General features: G+C 46.6%; 1 protein-coding gene across 1 annotated transcript; it reads left to right on the top strand.

Moving 5' to 3' along the window:
• Window positions 1-1,139: 1,139 nt before the first annotated feature.
• Window positions 1,140-22,757, top strand: LOC310780344 (UPF0524 protein C3orf70 homolog B; the record flags this gene model as incomplete). Its single annotated transcript, XM_083640920.1, has 2 exons — window positions 1,140-1,323; window positions 22,090-22,757. 2 exons carry the CDS (start codon window positions 1,140-1,142, stop codon window positions 22,755-22,757), a joined length of 852 nt encoding a protein of 283 aa, XP_083497046.1.
• Between the last annotated feature and the right edge of the window lie 1,032 nt (window positions 22,758-23,789).

A 23,789-nucleotide genomic window follows, 5' to 3' on the forward strand; every position in this document is an offset into this window, starting at 1 on the left:
AAAATATCTTATTCTTTCAAGATGCACTTTATAATGTGTGTATAATTGTGATTTATACGGTCTTATTTGTGGGATGTTTATTTAGTACAACATATTACCCTTGGGTAGAAATTATGTTGACATAATATTCCATCTCTGGCTGTTGGTAACCTCTTAGTGGCATTTATTATTATGCTTGTTCATCATATTGGAAATCAAGCCATGTATTGTTCCGGTATCGTGTGTGTTCCGGTTTGTGGGTGTTGCTGACTCAGCTGCCTGCAGCAGCGGTGAGAGAGCAGAGCTGAGGGAGCTAAACTACTTTTATATCAATCAATGGCTCATATTCCCAGGGAAAAACTCATGCCCATGCATGCAGCCATCAGCAGATGTTTGGATCGCCATCTAGTGGCCCAAGGCTCCTCCTGACGCCACAGGAATATATTTATTTATGCTGCTGCTCCATTTTGTCTATGGCCACGATATTATATTTCTATGCTGTTTGTTGCCTCGGTATTTTACTGTAGGTTATTAATGGTCATAATCGAAAATTCGTGATTGAAGAGAATCTAAATGACTTGAAAAAACGACCAAGATATATTTCCAAATATTGTAGGCAATGTGTGAACATTCACGGTGAAATCGAGGCTGTATCAAGAGTAAGACCCCCCTCAAACCCCAGTGGTTTGGAGTTCATAGAGGGAATGATGAAACAATACAGACTGGGTTTGAAGTGCACAGAGCAGATGGCTTTGCTTTGTGTGTGTGGACTCCTCCCGTTCTGTGAGGAAGTTGTTTCCACCGCGCGTCAGCAGCGCGCAGAGCAGAGGACCTTCCCACCGCGCGTCAGCAGCGCGCAGAGCAGAGGACCTTCCCGACGCGAAGGGAGGATGGATAGATCGGGAGGCAGGCGAGATGAAATTTCACCTCGCTAATAATCGACCGTTTTCTACTTTTATAGGATATGATCCGTTTTTGTGAGCATTAACCCAACTGCTCAGGGTCTTTTTTTGTGGCATCCAACGCCGTTCGGTGTCCCAGTTGAATCGCCTTATTTTGGGCTGCCTGCATAGTCTGTAAACCCCGCATCTCGGTCACCCACCCACAGCTATGTGGTAGTTTACATAGACTGGGGGTTTGATCCAGGGATGTTGGTTGGCATGGCCGCCTCGGGAGCACAGAAGTGTCTGAAGAGTGAGAAGTTGGACGAGGCGCAAGCTTTGGCCAGGAGCTGCGCAGGGAGACCCGACTTCCTACCGTGCGATGGACTGTCCATCTGCGCGACGCACAGCCACGGGAAGTGTTTCAAGCTGCACTGGTGCTGTCACCTGGGCTGGTGTCACTGTAAGTTGTGTTTATATAGCTAATAATAACCATGTTTTATAATCATAAAAAAAAAAAGTACCTTCTTGTCACACAACGGGATTGTGATTGACTCAATATAGTGCCTGCAATGAGATCATTCATGGAGAAAATTTCAGGAGACAAAGTCGAGCAATTAGCCTACTGACATGACAGGATAAGACGGTCTATCTGATAAATGATCAGTTTACAGGCGCGCACAGCTCTCAGGGGACATTGGAGGTGTGATTTATTTTTAGATCCGATTTACAATTAACCTAGATTTCTGGATTGATTTATTTTTAGTTTTTATTCTTTGTTCTTCAGTAGGCTATGATAACAAGAAGATCTCATGTGAATTCACTTATAGAGGTGAGATAAGTCTTTCCATATTAACCAATTGACGCCCTTGTGGGAATAGTTGATACAATGAACAATGTAGTCTGGACATTGAGAGGAAGGGGAATGTTTTTCAGTGTCAGTGAGTCCATTGTTAAACACATTTCTCTCTTTTCCCCTCACTTTACACTGGCTGGTCAACACGGTGAATTAATATGTGATATGTGCATAACAGCCCAGACTTTCAGTATAGCTTACAGTACCATGATGGTAGAAATAGACAGGCCTTAAATGTAGCCTAGTGGTTAAAACGAATTCCATCAAACAATAATATTGACTATCTGAAACATTGTCTTAATATAGGCCCTGTATCTGCTGAATCATTATTATGATTAGAGTGATTGACTATTGTTTAATGTAAAATTAAATCTTATTTTGAAATTCATACTTCCAGCTACTAAGATCTTCCTAAATGATGTTATCTTTAATCTCTTTCTCTTTGCAATACAGTTTGTACTGAAACGCAAGTGGGCCGATGCTTTATAGCTCATGGATGCATGTCTGGTTCTGAATGCACAAGGTGTCTTTCCCCAGATAGTGTTATATATATATACACACACACACACACACACACACACACACACACACACACACACACACACTACACAATACGCTTCATGAAGCTGAAACATGTACTGAATAAAACAAAAAAACACTTGAGAATCTGCAGCAGAATTGGTGTGACAATATGAACTACAACAGTTTGTCAGGAATATAAACCATACATGTATGTATAAATAGATGTACATGTATACAAAATCTTTCAATCAATCAACTTTCCTTTAATTGTCAATGTAGCAACTTGAGAAAGTGCTGCTTGATGATGACATCACACAATTAAGTCTCCTCTCATTTATGATTAGATTTAGATTGTCCACCTATGGTCATAAGTGAATTGGAATGAATTTACCATTTGGGTAAAACAAACAAATCAGCATCATCATCATTTGATCACGTTGTTATAACACATGGCCCTTCTTATCCATTCAATTCTCCACAAAAATGTAGAAACATGCAGCCAATCATAAAACTGTTCAGTCAAATTTGTGTTCATTTGAACTGAAGTGTAGGCCTATCACAGCTCTCCATCCTTATACCCTCACTTTGAAAAATGTAAATGTCAGTGCCATTTTTGCCACCCATGTCTCTCAGATACAACTCACTCTGAACCTTTGTCAACCGGACAACTGCTCTCTCCTCCGCTCTATCCTATATTTCTATATTTTCTCTATTTCTCTATCAATTGTTCAATGTGTTATCATTACTACTGTAATTTGCTACTGTTGTGTCAGCTAGAATTAGCTAGACATATTTTCTGTGAAGCCCTCTGGGACATGCTTGTGAATTAGGGCTATATAAATAAACTTGACTTGACTTGACAACTCAACGCTGTCTGTGGCATCACAAAAGCTGTGACCCAACACCACAGGATATCCATCTCTGTCAGTTGTCCTTATTTATCCTGGAGGATCTATCGACCCTGAAATCCTCAGATCAACAATGTGCCGTGTGCTCGTCACCAGTCAGTAGCAGGAGCTCATGATGTCTAACTGCATTAGTCACATTGTAATCTTTGCCTGTAATCGTTGGATTTAGATCCAGAATGAAGTCATTTGAAATAGTGGCAGAAATATTATGGATGCCAACCCAGTGTTCGTTATGAGCCACACCCAGGGTTTATTTTTCCCCGCAAAGCCTGTTCAGTGGTACTGACTCTACATTGACTTCCTCCTACCCTCCTGAAATATTCACTAACGTTACTCTGGCTGTACCGAAGGTCTTGAAGGAGCTTCTTTCCAGCCTGGTTCTGCTTTGAAAGACAGAGCCGTCACGTCACACCGGAGCTCGCTCCTCACCTGAGCTTCCCTTTCGAATGTAATTCACAGTTTCACCTCGTAGAACAGTCCTGCAGCGTGCTGACAATCTACCTGCTGCTGAATCAGGCAGAAGCAAGGCGCCCAGTGAGAAGCATGCAGCAGGGTTTGCTCTGCATGTAGTGCCAGGGTCCTCTCTGCTCCTCTCACAGCCTCCTCTCTGCTCCTCTCTGCTCCTCTCTCCTCCTCTCACAGTCTCCTCTCTGCTCCTCTCTCCTCCTCTCACAGTCTCCTCTCTGCTCCTCTCACAGTCTCCTCTCTGCTCCTCTCCTCTCAGAGTCTCCTCTCTGCTCCTCTCTGCTCCTCTCTCCTCCTCTCACAGTCTCCTCTCTCCTCCTCTCACAGTCTCCTCTCTCCTCCTCTCACAGTCTCCTCTCTCCTCCTCTCAGTCTCCTCTCTCCTCCTCTCACAGTCTCCTCTCTGCTCCTCTCACAGTCTTCTCTCTGCTCCTCTCCTCTCACAGTCTCCTCTCTGCTCCTCTCCTCTCCTCTCCTCTCACAGTCTCCTCTCTGCTCCTCTCACAGTCTCCTCTCTCCTCCTCTCACAGTCTCCTCTCTGCTCCTCTCCTCTCACAGTCTCCTCTCTCCTCCTCTCACAGTCTCCTCTCTGCTCCTCTCCTCTCACAGTCTCCTCTCTGCTCCTCTCACAGTCTCCTCTCTCCTCCTCTCACAGTCTCCTCTCTGCTCCTCTCACAGCCTCCTCTCCTCTCCTCTCACAGTCTCCTCTCTGCTCCTCTCCTCTCACAGTCTCCTCTCTCCTCCTCTCTGCTCCTCTCACAGTCTCCTCTCTGCTCCTCTCACCGCCTCCTCTCTGCTCCTCTCCTCTCACAGTCTCCTCTCTCCTCCTCTCACAGTCTCCTCTCTGCTCCTCTCCTCTCACAGTCTCCTCTCTCCTCCTCTCACAGTCTCCTCTCTGCTCCTCTCCTCTCACAGTCTCCTCTCTCCTCCTCTCACAGTCTCCTCTCTGCTCCTCTCCTCTCACAGTCTCCTCTCTGCTCCTCTCCTCTCACAGTCTCCTCTCTCCTCCTCTCACAGTCTCCTCTCTGCTCCTCTCACAGTCTCCTCTCTCCTCCTCTCACAGTCTTCTCTCTGCTCCTCTCCTCTCACAGTCTCCTCTCTGCTCCTCTCTCCTCCTCTCACAGCCTCCTCTCTGCTCCTCTCACAGTCTCCTCTCTGCTCCTCTCCTCTCACAGTCTCCTCTCTGCTCCTCTCCTCTCACAGCCTCCGTTCCACTCATGCATGGTGCCAAAACATGTAGTGTAACATCCTCAAGCCCTCCTCACTTCCTTTTTGAACATGTGTATGGTTTGAACATGTGTATGGTTTGAACATGTGTATGGTTTGAACATGTCTATGGTTTGAACATGTGTATGGTTTGAACATGTGTATGGTTTGAACATGTCTATGGTTTGAACATGTCTATGGTTTGAACATGTGTATGGTTTGAACATGTGTATGGTTTGAACATGTGTATGGTTTGAACATGTCTATGGTTTGAACATGTCTATGGTTTGAACATGTGTATGGTTTGAACATGTGTATGGTTTGAACATGTGTATGGTTTGAACATGTGTATGGTTTGAACATGTGTATGGTTTGAACATGTGTATGGTTTGAACATGTGTATGGTTTGAACATGTGTATGGTTTGAACATGTCTATGGTTTGAACATGTGTATGGTTTGAACATGTGTATGGTTTGAACATGTCTATGGTTTGAACATGTCTATGGTTTGAACATGTCTATGGTTTGAACATGTGTATGGTTTGAACATGTGTATGGTTTGAACATGTGTATGGTTTGAACATGTGTATGGTTTGAACATGTGTATGGTTTGAACATGTGTATGGTTTGAACATGTGTATGGTTTGAACATGTGTATGGTTTGAACATGTGTATGGTTTGAACATGTCTATGGTTTGAACATGTCTATGGTTTGAACATGTGTATGGTTTGAACATGTGTATGGTTTGAACATGTGTATGGTTTGAACATGTGTATGGTTTGAACATGTGTATGGTTTGAACATGTGTATGGTTTGAACATGTCTATGGTTTGAACATGTCTATGGTTTGAACATGTCTATGGTTTGAACATGTGTATGGTTTGAACATGTGTATGGTTTGAACATGTGTATGGTTTGAACATGTGTATGGTTTGAACATGTCTATGGTTTGAACATGTCTATGGTTTGAACATGTCTATGGTTTGAACATGTGTATGGTTTGAACATGTGTATGGTTTGAACATGTGTATGGTTTGAACATGTGTATGGTTTGAACATGTGTATGGTTTGAACATGTCTATGGTTTGAACATGTCTATGGTTTGAACATGTGTATGGTTTGAACATGTGTATGGTTTGAACATGTGTATGGTTTGAACATGTGTATGGTTTGAACATGTGTATGGTTTGAACATGTGTATGGTTTGAACATGTGTATGGTTTGAACATGTGTATGGTTTGAACATGTCTATGGTTTGAACATGTGTATGGTTTGAACATGTGTATGGTTTGAACATGTCTATGGTTTGAACATGTCTATGGTTTGAACATGTCTATGGTTTGAACATGTGTATGGTTTGAACATGTGTATGGTTTGAACATGTGTATGGTTTGAACATGTGTATGGTTTGAACATGTGTATGGTTTGAACATGTGTATGGTTTGAACATGTGTATGGTTTGAACATGTGTATGGTTTGAACATGTGTATGGTTTGAACATGTCTATGGTTTGAACATGTCTATGGTTTGAACATGTGTATGGTTTGAACATGTGTATGGTTTGAACATGTGTATGGTTTGAACATGTGTATGGTTTGAACATGTGTATGGTTTGAACATGTCTATGGTTTGAACATGTCTATGGTTTGAACATGTCTATGGTTTGAACATGTCTATGGTTTGAACATGTGTATGGTTTGAACATGTGTATGGTTTGAACATGTGTATGGTTTGAACATGTGTATGGTTTGAACATGTCTATGGTTTGAACATGTCTATGGTTTGAACATGTCTATGGTTTGAACATGTGTATGGTTTGAACATGTGTATGGTTTGAACATGTGTATGGTTTGAACATGTGTATGGTTTGAACATGTGTATGGTTTGAACATGTGTATGGTTTGAACATGTGTATGGTTTGAACATGTGTATGGTTTGAACATGTGTATGGTTTGAACATGTGTATGGTTTGAACATGTGTATGGTTTGAACATGTGTATGGTTTGAACATGTGTATGGTTTGAACATGTGTATGGTTTGAACATGTGTATGGTTTGAACATGTGTATGGTTTGAACATGTGTATGGTTTGAACATGTGTATGGTTTGAACATGTCTATGGTTTGAACATGTCTATGGTTTGAACATGTCTATGGTTTGAACATGTGTATGGTTTGAACATGTGTATGGTTTGAACATGTGTATGGTTTGAACATGTGTATGGTTTGAACATGTCTATGGTTTGAACATGTCTATGGTTTGAACATGTGTATGGTTTGAACATGTCTATGGTCGTCGCTTGGAATACAAACTTGTTCCTAAGCGGATCACTTTGCATTCCCCACAGGGAGCCTTGGTACAGGAGACTGCCTTTTTTAATTACATTTTTAATAGGATTTCAGGCAAACAAATACAAAAGGTCAACGTGTATAATAATAAGATTGAGTCGAGCGTCCTTTCTCTTGACTATTCCCACTCTCCAATTATTTCCATTATCTACCTGTGCTGCGTTTACAGTCATCGGAGACATTTGGAGGAATTACCTGTGACATACATCCTGGATTCTCTTATTTCCTTCATGCCTCTGCAAACTAAAGATCCTCCAAAAGACTTTTCTGTCATGATTATCTGCTCTCAGAACAGAAGACACTCATCAGATGTGCAAGTAGCAGCAAGGAAAACATGTCGTGCTATGACGGCTTTCCACTAGTTTCCATTTAGTCGCAGCTTTATTGAAACGTTTGCTGGAGGAAAAGAGCAAAACTAAATTCATGTAGGCTTTGCTGTCTCAGCTGGTGACACCATCATGTAGGTGGAGGCTGTGCTGTCTCAGCTGGTGACAGACATCATGTAGGTGGAGGCTGTGCTGTCTCAGCTGGTGACAGACATCATGTAGGTGTAGGCTGTGCTGTCTCAGCTGGTGACAGACATCATGTAGGTGGAGGCTTTGCTGTCTCAGTTGGTGACACCATCATGTAGGTGGAGGCTGTGCTGTCTCAGCTGGTGACACCATCATGTAGGTGGAGGCTGTGCTGTCTCAGCTGGTGACACCATCATGTAGGTGGAGGCTGTGTTGTCTCAGCTGGTGACACCATCATGTAGGTGGAGGCTGTGCTGTCTCAGCTGGTGACACCATCATGTAGGTGGAGGTTGTGCTGTCTCAGCTGGTGACACCATCATGTAGGTGGAGGCTGTGCTGTCTCAGCTGGTGACACCATCATGTAGGTGGAGGCTGTGCTGTCTCAGCTGGTGACACCATCATGTAGGTGGAGGCTGTGCTGTCTCAGCTGGTGACACCATCATGTAGGTGGAGGCTGTGCTGTCTCAGTTGGTGACATCATCATGTAGGTGGAGGCTGTGCTGTCTCAGCTGGTGACATCATCATGTAGGTGGAGGCTGTGCTGTCTCAGCTGGTGACAGACATCATGTAGGTGGAGGCTGTGCTGTCTCAGCTGGTGACAGACATCATGTAGGTGGAGGCTGTGCTGTCTCAGCTGGTGACAGACATCATGTAGGTGGAGGCTGTGCTGTCTCAGCTGGTGACAGACATCATGTAGGTGGAGGCTGTGCTGTCTCAGCTGGTGACAGACATCATGTAGGTGTAGGCTGTGCTGTCTCAGTTGGTGACATCATCATGTAGGTGGAGGCTGTGCTGTCTCAGCTGGTGACATCATCATGTAGGTGGAGGCTGTGCTGTCTCAGCTGGTGACACCATCATGTAGGTGGAGGCTGTGCTGTCTCAGCTGGTGACAGACATCATGTAGGTGGAGGCTGTGCTGTCTCAGCTGGTGACACCATCATGTAGGTGGAGGCTGTGCTGTCTCAGCTGGTGACAGACATCATGTAGGTGGAGGCTGTGCTGTCTCAGCTGGTGACACCATCATGTAGGTGGAGGCTGTGCTGTCTCAGCTGGTGACATCAGTGGTAGTTAGCTGTGTACTGTGTTGCTGATGAGATGATGCTGATGAGAGAATTGGCTCACAGCATCACATGGAGCCACCTGGTCTGAATGCTTTTACTTTTGATCCTTGGCTAATTGATTAAAATGACAAGGCAAAGCAATACAAGACTCATCAAGAACGCACATAATGACTTCTGAACAATCAGTCAGCTGCTTCTCTGTCATCTCCAATTCATGAGTGGAGCTTAAAATACTCTGTGCTACTACACACAAAGGAATACACAGGATATTCGATTTTTTTTTGGGTCAAGTCTTTCTCACGTTGGCAACCTCATCTGCGTCCATACTATGCAGTTGTTTCTTGCAGCCACTTCCAAAGGAGCATTATCCGAGTAAAGATTTGAGATACTACCGGCATATTGATTCATCCTAAACTGACCACAGTGCTGAATCATGAAAGACTATCCTTATGATTTAAGGGTCAGGAGATGTCATGTTAGGTCAGCGCAGCCCTGGAGGCATTCTTCATTGTTTGGGAACCATAGTGCTTCTACCACTGTAGAAGCACTACAGGCAGAGCAGCACCCAGCTAAGTTTGAACATCCTTCACAGCTATGGACTGACCTAAATGGATTTGAGGCTTCATGTTCACTATGCAGGAAAATTGATTCAAAAATCATTAGAGAGGACAATTTATGTGGATGTAACCAGGTAACCAGCCAAAAGTGTTTCTTTTCTATCTCCAAATCATTCTTCTGTTGGCTAAGTTTCCAAATTCATGAATTCATCGATACAAAAAAGTTGCAACTTCTATGTTAGAAAACGTTATTTACATGCACAATGTTGTATCACAAATATGCTCAACGGAGAATGACAATTAAATTAAGTGAATGGACAAGCCTGTAACACGTATACACTTGCCTATTAATAAGGTTAAAAAAAAGTAGCCTACAAATGGAGAATAAAAATAAAATAAAAATAAACGAATACAAATAATTCAGGCTAAGCCCAACACAGGCAAGGATACTTGCGACTATTTTGGATGAACAGAAAAGATAGAAAACGGGTTTTGACGGTATTGAAAATCATACTGGCGATATTTCTAAATACCCCGGTATACGGTAATACCTTAATACCACCAAAGCCTGCTATCAATAACTTACGCCAGATTATTAGGGCCTATTACAAAAAAAAAAAATTAACCAAAAACAAAAAAAACAGTCTTTATCAATTCACAAGTCCGAGTTCTTGTCTCCAACTTCCGAGTCCGAATGCCTGAAGGCTCGAGTCCAAGTCCGAGTTATGAGTGCTCAAGTCCAAATCAAGTCACCATTCCTGAAAATTAGTCTAAGACTCGGCCTCGAATCCGAGTCTTAGACTTGTGTACTACAACACTGCACCTAACAGTAGATAGTCAATAGTGCCTCAGGGGCGGGGCTTTGCCTCTGGCTGCATGGAACAGGAAGCAGGAAAGGAATTTCTTGGTCCTGGGCCAGACAGTCTCTCTGCTGCCACCTGCTGTCCTCTGTTTGTTGTGGACAGTCTCTCTGCTGCCACCTGCTGTCCTCTGTTTGTTGTGGACAGTCTCTCTGCTGCCACCTGCTGTCCTCTGTTTGTTGTGGACAGTCTCTCTGCTGACACCTGCTGTCCTCTGTTGTGGACAGTCTCTCTGCTGACACCTGCTGTCCTCTGTTGTGGACAGGCTTTCAGACAGTCTCTCTGCTGACACCTGCTGTCCTCTGTTGTGGACAGTCTCTCTGCTGACACCTGCTGTCCTCTGTTTGTTGTGGACAGTCTCTCTGCTGACACATGCTGTCCTCTGTTTGTTGTGGACAGTCTCTCTGCTGACACCTGCTGTCCTCTGTTTGTTGTGGACAGTCTCTCTGCTGACACCTGCTGTCCTCTGTTGTGGACAGTCTCTCTGCTGACACCTGCTGTCCTCTGTTGTGGACAGGCTTTCAGACAGTCTCTCTGCTGACACCTGCTGTCCTCTGTTGTGGACAGTCTCTCTGCTGACACCTGCTGTCCTCTGTTGTGGACAGTCTCTCTGCTGACACCTGCTGTCCTCTGTTTGTGGACAGTCTCTCTGCTGACACCTGCTGTCCTCTGTTGTGGACAGTCTCTCTGCTGACACCTGCTGTCCTCTGTTTGTTGTGGACAGTCTCTCTGCTGACACCTGCTGTCCTCTGTTTGTGGTGGACAGGCTTTCAGACCCTTTTGTTGGACCCATTTCAACACAGAGAACAGCGGAAGTTTGAGCGGACAATTTCCACCGGCCAAATGGGTCTAGATGCTGTGAGGCACGATAAGAATCTGCACAAATCATTTGTTTTTGCTCAGTTTTGCCAAATTGCACAGTCAGTATCTAAATGAAGATTGCTGGTATATGCTCATACATACAGACATTAAACACAGAAACCAAAGAGGTTGTTAATGACTCAACCTCACCTGCACTACAGAAGCTTCTCACCTGACCCTGCAGTACAGAAGCTTCTCACCTGACCCTACACTACAGAAGCTTCTTACCTGACTCTGCACTACAGAAGCTTCTTACCTGACCCTGCACTACAGAAGCTTCTTACCTGACCCTGCACTACAGAAGCTTCTTACCTGACCCTGCACTACATAAGCTTCTCACCTGACCCTGCACTACAGAAGCTTCTCACCTGACCCTGCACTACAGAAGCTTCTTACCTGACCCTGCACTACAGAAGCTTCTCACCTGACCCTGCACTACAGAAGCTTCTTACCTGACCCTACAGTACAGAAGCTTCTCACCTGACCCTGCAGTACAGAAGCTTCTCACCTGACCCTACAGTACAGAAGCTTCTCACCTGACCCTGCAGTACAGAAGCTTCTCACCTGACTCTACACTACAGAAGCTTCTCACCTGACCCTACAGTACAGAAGCTTCTCACCTGACTCTACACTACAGAAGCTTCTCACCTGACTCTACAGTACAGAAGCTTCTCACCTGACCCTGCAGTACAGAAGCTTCTTACCTGACTCTGCACTACAGAAGCTTCTCACCTGACCCTGCACTACAGAAGCTTCTTACCTGACCCTGCACTACAGAAGCTTCTCACCTGACCCTGCACTACAGAAGCTTCTCACCTGACTCTGCACTACAGAAGCTTCTCACCTGACCCTGCACTACAGAAGCTTCTCACCTGACTCTGCAGTACAGAAGCTTCTCACCTGACCCTGCACTACAGAAGCTTCTCACCTGACCCTGCACTACAGAAGCTTCTCACCTGACTCTGCACTACAGAAGCTTCTCACCTGACTCTGCACTACAGAAGCTTCTTACCTGACCCTGCACTACAGAAGCTTCTCACCTGACCCTGCACTACAGAAGCTTCTCACCTGACTCTGCACTACAGAAGCTTCTTACCTGACCCTGCACTACAGAAGCTTCTCACCTGACCCTGCACTACAGAAGCTTCTCACCTGACTCTGCAGTACAGAAGCTTCTCACCTGACCCTGCACTACAGAAGCTTCTCACCTGACCCTGCACTACAGAAGCTTCTTACCTGACCCTGCACTACAGAAGCTTCTTACCTGACTCTGCACTACAGAAGCTTCTCACCTGACCCTGCACTACAGAAGCTTCTCACCTGACTCTGCAGTACAGAAGCTTCTCACCTGACCCTACACTACAGAAGCTTCTCACCTGACCCTGCACTACAGAAGCTTCTCACCTGACCCTGCACTACAGAAGCTTCTCACCTGACCCTGCACTACAGAAGCTTCTCACCTGACTCTGCACTACAGAAGCTTCTCACCTGACCCTACACTACAGAAGCTTCTCACCTGACTCTACACTACAGAAGCTTCTCACCTGACCCTGCACTACAGAAGCTTCTCACCTGACTCTGCACTACAGAAGCTTCTCACCTGACTCTGCACTACAGAAGCTTCTCACCTGACCCTGCACTACAGAAGCTTCTTACCTGACTCTACACTACAGAAGCTTCTCACCTGACCCTGCACTACAGAAGCTTCTCACCTGACCCTACAGTACAGAAGCTTCTCACCTGACCCTGCAGTACAGAAGCTTCTCACCTGACTCTACACTACAGAAGCTTCTTACCTGACCCTGCAGTACAGAAGCTTCTCACCTGACCCTGCAGTACAGAAGCTTCTTACCTGACCCTGCACTACAGAAGCTTCTCACCTGACTCTACACTACAGAAGCTTCTTACCTGACCCTGCACTACAGAAGCTTCTCACCTGACCCTGCAGTACAGAAGCTTCTTACCTGACCCTGCAGTACAGAAGCTTCTCACCTGACCCTGCACTACAGAAGCTTCTCACCTGACCCTGCAGTACAGAAGCTTCTTACCTGACCCTACAGTACAGAAGCTTCTCACCTGACCCTGCACTACAGAAGCTTCTTACCTGACCCTGCACTACAGAAGCTTCTCACCTGACCCTGCACTACAGAAGCTTCTCACCTGACCCTGCACTACAGAAGCTTCTCACCTGACCCTGCACTACAGAAGCTTCTCACCTGACCCTACAGTACAGAAGCTTCTCACCTGACCCTGCACTACAGAAGCTTCTCACCTGACTCTACACTACAGAAGCTTCTCACCTGACCCTGCACTACAGAAGCTTCTCACTATCGCCTATGAGCACTTACTACAATGATAGAAGCTGAGACAGACAGTTGTGTTCATTCATCTTCACAACGTGTTGAACTGTTGAGCCTCGTCCTCCAGTACTTCCTTCCTGCTGGGTGACAGGAGAGTTGGACATTTGGACGGAGTGATGTTGAGCTCTGTGAAAAACAGTGAAAGTCAGAGAGACAGCCAGAGAGCGAGAGACAGACAGAGAGAGAGAGACAGAGAGAGAGAGAGAGAGAGAGAGACAGACAGAGAGAGAGAGAGAGAGAGAGAGAGAGAGAGAGAGACAGAGAGAGAGAGAGAGAGAGAGAGAGAGAGATGGACTACATGCTGCATTATTCAAAGAGACTGGCTCCTGCATTAACTCAAAAGTGGAGTCATTGGCCAGCTATGTGCCACTGCAGGGGAGGAGGCGGGGCACAGAGGAGGAGGGGGGGACACAGAGGAGGAGGGGGGGGGCACAGAGGAGGAGGGGGGACACAGGGGAGGAGGCGGGGACACAGGGGAGGAGGGGGGGCACAGAGGTGGAGGGGGGGACACAGAGGAGGAGGGGGGGGGCACAGAGGAGGAGGGGGGGACACAGGGGAGGAGGCGGGGACACAGGGGAGGAGGGGGGGCACAGAGGAGGAGGGGGGGACACAGAGGAGGAGGGGGGGGGGCACAGAGGAGGAGGGGGGGACACAGGGGAGGAGGCGGGGACACAGGGGAGGAGGGGGGGGGGCACAGGGGAGGAGGCGGGGCACAGAGGAGGAGGGGGGGGGCACAGAGGAGGAGGGGGGACACAGGGGAGGAGGCGGGGACACAGGGGAGGAGGCGGGGCACAGAGGAGGAGGGGGGGCACAGAGGAGGAGGGGGGGACACAGAGGAGGAGGGGGGGGCACAGAGGAGGAGGAGGGGGGGGCACAGAGGAGGAGGGGGGGCACAGAGGAGGAGGCGGGGCACAGAGGAGGAGGCGGGGCACAGAGGAGGAGGCGGGGCACAGAGGAGGAGGGGGGGCACAGAGGAGGAGGGGGGGCACAGAGGAGGAGGGGGGGCACAGAGGAGGAGGCGGGGCACAGAGGAGGAGGGGGGGCACAGAGGAGGAGGGGGGCCACAGAGGAGGAGGCGGGGCACAGAGGAAGAGGGGGGCACAGAGGAGGAGGGGGGCACAGAGGAGGAGGCGGGGCACAGAGGAGGAGGGGGGGACACAGGGGAGGAGGGGGGGGCACAGGGGAGGAGGGGAGGACACAGGGGAGGAGGGGGGGCACAGAGGAGGAGGGGGGGCACAGAGGAGGAGGGGGGGACACAGGGGAGGAGGGGGGGACACAGGGGAGGAGGGGGGGCACAGAGGAGGAGGCGGGGCACAGAGGAGGAGGCGGGGCACAGATGGGCAGCAGGGGGTTGGAGTGATGCTGGACCACCCTCCGATGCTCTTATACTGTTAGCAACAATTTTTATATTTTTATGTTATTTTTTGTGACTTTACTTTTTTCAGTGTACACATTTTCCCTCAACCTGCCTCGTCTACTTCAACTTCCGTTAGGGATTTCCTACATTTCCCAGAATGCCTTCCGACAATCCCCAGAGAGCGGCCGTGAACCGTGGTGGGATTTATCCAGCTGTGGGTGGGTTCCTTCATGTAGGTGGTGGAGAGCGATAGAGATACTAACACAACATGTCTTGTGGCTGCGTTGCATTGTGGTCTATTGAGGCTGCTGTCAGTGGAGAAACTCTGATCTCTGCCTCTTTTACGATGGATTTCTTCCAGTATGATCGTTGAATATTGGTACAAAATGGTGAAATGGTTCTGAGACACTGACTCTGATTAGCATTTATATTTTAGATAGCTCATTTTTTTCTCATATCAAACTATATTGTAGTCGCACTAGAAACGTCTCAACATGACATCATTGTGTCTATATTTTATGATCCTTATACAGTACATAAGAATAGCAAACAACAAAAAAGGGCCAATAAATGCAAAGTACATTGCCAATAGCAGTTAACAGCTAACTTTTTAATAGTATTCTCTATCAGTTAACAGCTAACTTTTTAATAGTATTCTCTATCCTTGTGGGACATTTGGTCCTCAAAACTATGGAAAGCACACACACACACACACACACACACACACACACACACACACAGGGGACAGAAAGCACATACACACATACACGCGCACTGGGGACTGAAAGCACATACACACACACACACACACACACACACACACACACACACACACACACACACACACACACACACACACACACACACACACACACACACACACACACACACACACACACACACACACACAGGGGACTGAAAGCACATACACACACATACACACTCACCCTGGGGACTGAAAGCACACACACACACACACACACACACACACTGGAGACTGGGCTCATAGAGGAGAACTCAAAATAACTGACATTGTCATGCAAGGACTCCAGCGCAGGGGAATACGGAGGTTCAGCACACATGAATATCAAATATTGCCTGAACTGCAGACATAGGCAGTGTCCACTGGCTGTCAGTTCATGTTTAGCTTTTACTCAGTACAGTCTGTGAGTGTGTGGAGGTTTCAGTCAGTGTACAGTCTGTGAGTGTGTGCAGGTTTCAGGACCACTGAACTCACTCCTCTCATTCTCACCATGGACCACAGAACTCACTCCTCTCATTCTCACCATGGACCACAGAACTCACTCCTCTCATTCTCACCATGGACCACTGAACTCACTCCTATCATTCTCACCATGGACCACTGAACTCACTCCTCTCATTCTCACCATGGACCACTGAACTCACTCCTATCATTCTCACCATGGACCACTGAACTCACTCCTATCATTCTCACCATGGACCACAGAACTCACTCCTCTCATTCTCACCATGGACCACTGAACTCACTCCTATCATTCTCACCATGGACCACTGAACTCACTCCTATCATTCTCACCATGGACCACTGAACTCACTCCTCTCATTCTCACCATGGACCACTGAACTCACTCCTCTCATTCTCACCATCGACCACTGAGTTTCTCTCAAAAAGAACACGCTTACTCTTCCTCCTTTTATCTGTATGGACATTAGCTCCTATGTTTCTTGTTTGAACACGGTTTACACAGAATGCTAACACCAACTTAACACCAACTTAAGTCACTGCCTGTTTAATTGCTTCTCATGCATGGATAGCTTCTGACGTGCCCTTTAGTGTAATAGGTGGGTGCAAGCATTTAGCAGTAGCCATTTTTAAAGTGAGAAACTTTGATTGTGATTGTGTAGCAGGTTTAGATAACTACGCGTCTTGCGATTTCCTTTGTCAATGCTCTGTATTTATATAGCGCTTTTCTAGTCTACCACCGACCACTCAAAGTACTTTACAACAAACGCCTACATTCACACACACATCCATACACCGATGGTGGTAAGCAGTAGGCTCTTTCACACACAGATCGCGCAAAATTGCAGTTTAGGAGTCCCGCAAAGCCCGCAGCCTCGCCACAGAAATTGCTTTCACACAGAGCCAAGCAGCACGGCCACATTCCCGTCCTGCAGTGTACTTTCAGGTGAAATCCCCCGCTCCCGGATTGAAAGGCGAGCACCACTTGCATGGTGGGCGGACTCGCCTTAATATCAAAACGGGCTCCGCCGCGGAGTGCATCTGCCGACTTTCTGGCAGCGAAGTGTTGCATGAATTGCATTCAAGGAAAGCCAACTTTATTTATACAACACATTTCATAGAAGTAAATTCACTGACTAAGCAGATGGATATGGTGTCACCTTGTGTAATTCCTTGTGTAATGTGTTGTCCACATGCAGCATGGTAACCAGGCTTTCAATCTTCATCTGATCGACTTTATGGATGCATCATGCACCATCATGTAGCCTATTAGGTACAAGGCTAATTCTTATCTTTTGGTTCCATTTTTGTGTAAAGCAAATTATTCCCATTAACACATTCACTGCCAGCCGTTTTTTTTTTACTGTAGGTAGCTTCTTTTTTGAGGATTCTGGCTCATCTTTCAAGAGCCGAGGATTCTTTTCTGCTAAGATTTTGTGAACACAAAATATCTCAAAAGAACTAATAGAATGTGTGCTTTCTCTGTCTAAAAGAGTTAGTTTGTAGAGTTAGTAGTTATGTAGATATTAGCCGTTGAGTAGAGCATGGTTTCAGCGTCTGAGACTGAAAGCTGAGATAATCGCAGTTTTGTGAAATTCAATCAAACAGGCAGAACAGTCACTTTAACCATTTATTTTTGGCATCAGTGAGACATCAGACATCTAAACAATATAGTTCTGAACCCCCTCTCCTTCAAACTCCTCCCTCCGTGGGCGTGTCTCTGGTGGCTTTCAGCAGCGTTTGTCACAAGTGAGTTTCTGCTGCTGCTGCTGCTGCTGCTGCTGCGAGTTTGAGCAGCCTCCCTCCCTGGCGGCCCCCTCGTCGGCGAGTCTGGATGGGGCTGCTCGTTTCTTGGGTTTTCGGTTGAGAGCTTTGATGAAGCTTTGTGCGATTCTAGGCTTTATGCTGCGTGTTTTAAAGTGTGTTTTGCACCCAGTCAATTTTTGGAACCCCCCACCGTTGTGCGCCCGTGTGCACCAGCGCGAAAGCGTTTTCGCCTACAGTATGAGAATGAGGCTTGTTCGTTTTCGGTTGTGAGCTCAGCTGGAATGAAGCTGCTTGCGATTCCTTTCTGCTGGTGTTTCAAAGGTGTTTCAAAGTGTGTTGCACCCATAATCTATTATGCAAATTTGCAATCCCCCACCGCCAGCTCCCAAGCACGAAAGCGAAAGCGTTTTCGCCAATCCATTTTCATGAGAATGGCTTCCTCACACTGCTTTTTGCTTGGCTTCCTCTAGTCTGGAGAGCACTGTCGCCACTTAGTGGGTCGGTGGAATGGGTTGTACACGTTCGGTGGCTCCAATATTTATATAAGAGATGTAAAAGGGTTAGATCAACGTCCCACCGTCAATTTTTTTTTTTTTTTTTACGTATCAACACGTCATTGGCAGTCAACCGTTGGATTTTTTTTGACGTATCAACACGTCAATGGCAGTGAACGTGTTAAGTAGCCTAATTAGCGTCCGTAGCCTACTCCGTTCTGAAAGACGACGCCCGCATATCAAACAGCTGCAGTCTGCATAACGTTCGTCGGGGGAATAGTATAGCTATAAATGCACATGACTACTCTACTAGTTTTTGTAGGGAATGCACAAGTGGCTAGCTAGACAGATTGCAGTTCTGGAGCTGGTTTCCAGAGGGAAAATCGTCAGACCAACTCGCCACAGACAGCTAAGTCCTCTGAAGCGTATTATTATATCCGTTAATTTTACCTAGGCTACTAATGTCAACATCGTTTAAAGCCTATTGATGTTTACCCCTATCAAGCCTAACCTACTACAGGCACGGAGCATTCCTCCTGGCGCATGATTGTATAGGCAGGCTACTTTTTTTACTTTCTATCTGTCTTTCTTGCTGCATGAGGTGATTTCCCCTGTAATTTTTTTATGAAGCATTCACACTGTTCCGGCTTGGTGCTCCGACGCTTTCAAGTGGAGGCGGGTTGCCTGCTAATACGGGACTGTGACAAGCTCTGCTCCCGGGACAAAAGGCGTACAAGAATTACCCACCAACGCGCGCGTTCATGACTTTCACATCGGAGGCGCGGATACTATTTTCCGTGCATTTTTCAGCTTTCAAGGCCGGTGTGAAAGAGCCTTACCACACATTGGGAGCAATTTGGGGTTTAGTATCTTGCCCAAAGACACTTCGACTGAAGGAGCCGAGGATCGAACCACCGACCTTCTGATTAGTAGATGACCCACTTTACCTCCTGAGCCACAGCCTTTGTGTGCAGCACAAATTGATTGGCAATCAGCATTACAGGCCTGATCCGTCCGTTCAGCGGTGCAAAGCCACGCTACTTGCTTTGCAGTGCCTTGACTGTTTTCAGCGTGAGCTGGGATTTTGATTGAATGGCTCCCCCTGCCTGTCAAACACAAGACAAGCCCACAGAGAGAGAAGTGATGCGTAGGCCTGTCATCTTCTCTCCAGGGAGCCACTTAAACACACATCTGAACCACGTGAACCACACTCTTCATCTGAACCACACTACTCATCTGAACCACACTATTCATCTGAACCACACTCTTCATCTGAACCACACTATTCATCTGAACCACACTATTCATCTGAACCACACTCTTCATCTGAACCACACTATTCATCTGAACCACACTCTTCATCTGAACCACACTATTCATCTGAACCACACTATTCATCTGAACCACACTACTCATCTGAACCACACTATTCATCTGAACCACACTCTTCATCTGAACCACACTATTCATCTGAACCACACTATTCATCTGAACCACACTCTTCATCTGAACCACACTCTTCATCTGAACCACACTCTTCATCTGAACCACACTATTCATCTGAACCACACTCTTCATCTGAACCATACTATTCATCTGAACCACACTACTCATCTGAACCACACTATTCAACCACACTATTCATCTGAACCACACTATTCATCTGAACCACACTCTTCATCTGAACCACACTATTCATCTGAACCACACTATTCAGGCAGCGTAGCTCGGAGTTGGAGGCAGTGGGCTGCAAACAAATGACACGAGTGACATTTAGAAGCAATCATTTTGCACAATCACCATGTGTGGGTGAGTGTTTGCTGCCAAGAAGGAATGGCTGAATCACATATTAGACAGGGTTTGAAAACTCATGTCAACCACTTTCTACAACACATTCTGTCTTGAGGATTTATGTATATCCATTTTTCATGTACAGTGTCAGTATGTATATGGCTCTATGTATTACACCACACCTATCCAATCCTTTTCTCTTACTGCCACACATAATTGCTTAACAAGAATTCAGCTAATCACATTTTGTAAGCATAAACATCATTATATGGCTTCTATCTAGTAATTCTACTATTACTGTTGTATTGTGTCTATTATACTATTGTATATGGGCCATTCCTTTTGTATTGGGAACTAGGGATATCCCAGTTGAGTGACGTCACACCTGAGTTCTGTGCGTTCCATTTAAACAGTCGGGAAACCAGTCAGGGTTAGCTCTAGTCAGGCCAGCCATTGTTAGCAATAACAGTTGATAAACAATGCATACAAACACTTGCTTCAGTTAGAAGTGAGACAGAACTGTGTGTATGGCTGTCTGATTTAAGGAGACACACATACAGTAAGACAAAAGTGCAAATAAACAGTTACAACTTTAACCACTGTTGAAGCCATCTTGGATTTTGAGGTCGGGCTGGTGAGGCTTCCCTGAGATCGGTAGAGGAAATCCGAGGGCAGGTGACGTCACAGGGGGCTTTCTTGACCTTTGACCCGTGAAATCCCCAGTTCCCAGTAGCTACAAACGGAATGCCCCATAAGTCCTGCAACCACTTCTAGGGGCAACAAGCGCAAATAGAAGCCCACAGCACAGTGGTGTGGCCATTCAGCCTTATGGCACTTTAGGCCATTTTTGGAGGGTAGGCTACTGCAACAACATGGCTAATTGTTTTCAACATGGAAGTCTAAGGCCATGTTCACATTACAGGCAAATCAGATTTGCTGATAAAGTCAATAATCATCATTATCTTGATTGGTTTCCCAAATCTGATTTGGGAGTGTGTCCGCACTGCCACAAATCTGATTCTCAAGTCGGATCTGTGTGTCCAGACCTAAACAGACTATCTGCATGGGTTGCTATGGTAACGACGTGGGCGTCAGTAAATACGTACGTTGGTGACGTGGTTTTCCTGCGCAGAAGCATTTGATGACGAGTTGCGAGTGACGTTCAAATCAGATTTGGTGGATCTGCGCGTCCGCACTCAAGTCACGAGCACATTTGAAGCAGATTGGAAACTACCTCCATAATGTGGTTTGGGACAAGTGACACAAATCAGACTTGGAGCGTCCAGACTCATAAAACCAATCTGGATAAAGTCATTAATAGGTCACTAAAGTTCACAAATCAGATTTGGCCTCCTAGTGTGAACATGGCCTAAGTCTGCCCCTCACATGCCCCCAGCCACTCCCCCTGTACCCACCTCTCGAACCCCGACTCTCTAGGACCTACCTATCCCGAGCTACGGCCCCTCTTCCCTAGCCCCGCCCCTTCACTAAATGTCCTGACTGAGTGAGTGTCCCGGTTTTGCCATCTTCTTTTTGCATTGCTCTCTAAGAGCTGAAACTGTCAGCCGTGTTGCACTTCTGGCCACGCCTCCATCTGGCCACGCCTCCATCACTGAGTTCAAGGCAGATATTTAGTCTTTGGTAGTTTTTACAGTCTCCAAGTGGAGATGGGTGATCCATCATCTCAGACACACGGTGCTATTCATTCTCACTTTCCCACCCCACGTTTTCCTCATCTTTCAATATTGTGTACTAGGTGGAGACATGCTGAAAAATGTATTTACACACTTCCAAATCCAAGCTTTCTACAGAGAATGTTGTTAGAAAAAAATGTTTCCACATGGTGATACTACTCAGTAAATGCTCACCTCTGGGCATTCCTATTCAAACAATGCTGATCTTGTTTTGTAGCATGTAAAACAACATTGTAATTACAGAGATAGTCTGCAGCGTGCAGTGATCTCTGAAAATTAACGACAGCTTTTCCATCTGAAACAGCACTACAGCCTTTGTCTAAGTATATATCCGCTTGAATTAATTGTTTGTCATACTTTCTCTCTGTTTTTTTTTTATCCTTTAGGCAAGTATGTGTACCAGCCCATGACCAATGTGTGCCTGCTCCCCAGCACGGCGGTGCCGCCTGCTGCTACAGAGTACAGTAACACCATGGACCTGTCCGTCTCTCTGGCTGAGCGCTTCCTCAAGATCGCCCCCTGCTTCCAGTCGCCGCCTCACCTCGAGTCGCCCAGGTACTGCGTCATCGCCGACCTGTTTGTGGACGACTACATCGTCAAACGCATCAACGGGAAGATGTGCTACGTGCAGCGCCCGCCGCCTCCCTTACCGGAACCGCCTGGAGCGGCCACCCCGCCCCCGCCTGCGCCCCCTGCCCCTCAGATACCCCCAATTCAGCCCAAAAGCCAGCCGGCTCGGCCCGCGGCGCGGCCGGCCCGGCAGGCGGTCCAGCCCGTGTGCACTGAACACAAACCCCCCAGCCCCGTGGACAAGGTCAAGGGCCCCAAAATGGACCACTGCTCCTCTCCGTCCAGCTCCGAGGACTCTGGTATCAACGCGCTGGGCCTGCACTACTTGGAGTCCTGCGAGGAGGAGAGCGAAGAGGAGGGCGACGAGTTGAGCACAGATGGGAACTCCAGCCCTGGGAGCCTCTGGGATCAGGACGAGTGCTCGCTGCTCTCCCCCTCCAAGTCCCTGATAGAGATCATTGAAAAGATCGAAACAACTGTGTAACTCCGACATCGACATCTGCACAACAGACTCATGCTACCGAGCATAAGAACACTCTAGGATTTATTTGAGACGGAGCAGTAGAATTTAAACCCTCTAAAGACGGAGCAGTAGAATTTAAACCCTCTAAAGCTCCACAGGGTTTTGCTTGGTTCTGATGAGCTGGGGTGTGTTTACCTAGCAGTGGATTTCTGGACTGTACGTCTTTTCCCCACACACACACACACACACACACACACACACACACACACACACACACACACACACACACACACACACACTGCCTCTCCTCTGTCCACAGCCCCTCTGCATGGTATTCATTTTCAGATCCTCTCACAAAGGACGAAGAGGGAAAACACGCCCATCAGATACATGCACAGTATATAATACATGTAAATAAATACATACATAAATAATACATACATAAATAAATAAATACATGCACATTGGACCAAATCGACTTTTTCCATAATCGTCCTGCTGTACTTGTACATTACATTCATAGAATTTAAAAAATCTTGGAAAAAATAGAAGAACAAAGAACGTAGGCACACCTGAGTTAGGAGAAAAGATTCAGATGTTGGGTAGCGTCTCTTTAGTTAGATGTGACTGTAGCTACATCATGTCTGAATCAAGTAGACTCTGTGATGAGAATGAGCAGCTGGGTAATTCTCTGTGTTCTCAGTCAGTCATGTTCTGATACAACAGTGGCGGAGTAGCAGTAGTGCCCCATCTCGCTCTCACACGCATTATACCCCCGCCATCACTTCTCACATGCATTATACCCCCACCATCACTTCTCACATGCATTATACCCCCACCATCACTTCAACATAATAGCTAAAAGGCCATCTACCTCGCACGGGCCTGCTGCACATCAGCCTTTTACACATGAATTACTCGAGCCTCGAACCCGCTAAAACACACCTGTATTTAGTGTGTTCTGATGAGAGCGCTGGTGCACACATGCTAAAACACACCTGTATTTAGTGTGTTCTGATGAGAGCACTGGTGCACACATGCTAAAACACACCT

Source organism: Poromitra crassiceps, assembly GCF_964638095.1.
Source record: "Poromitra crassiceps genome assembly, chromosome: 8".
Taxonomy (NCBI): domain Eukaryota; kingdom Metazoa; phylum Chordata; class Actinopteri; order Beryciformes; family Melamphaidae; genus Poromitra; species Poromitra crassiceps.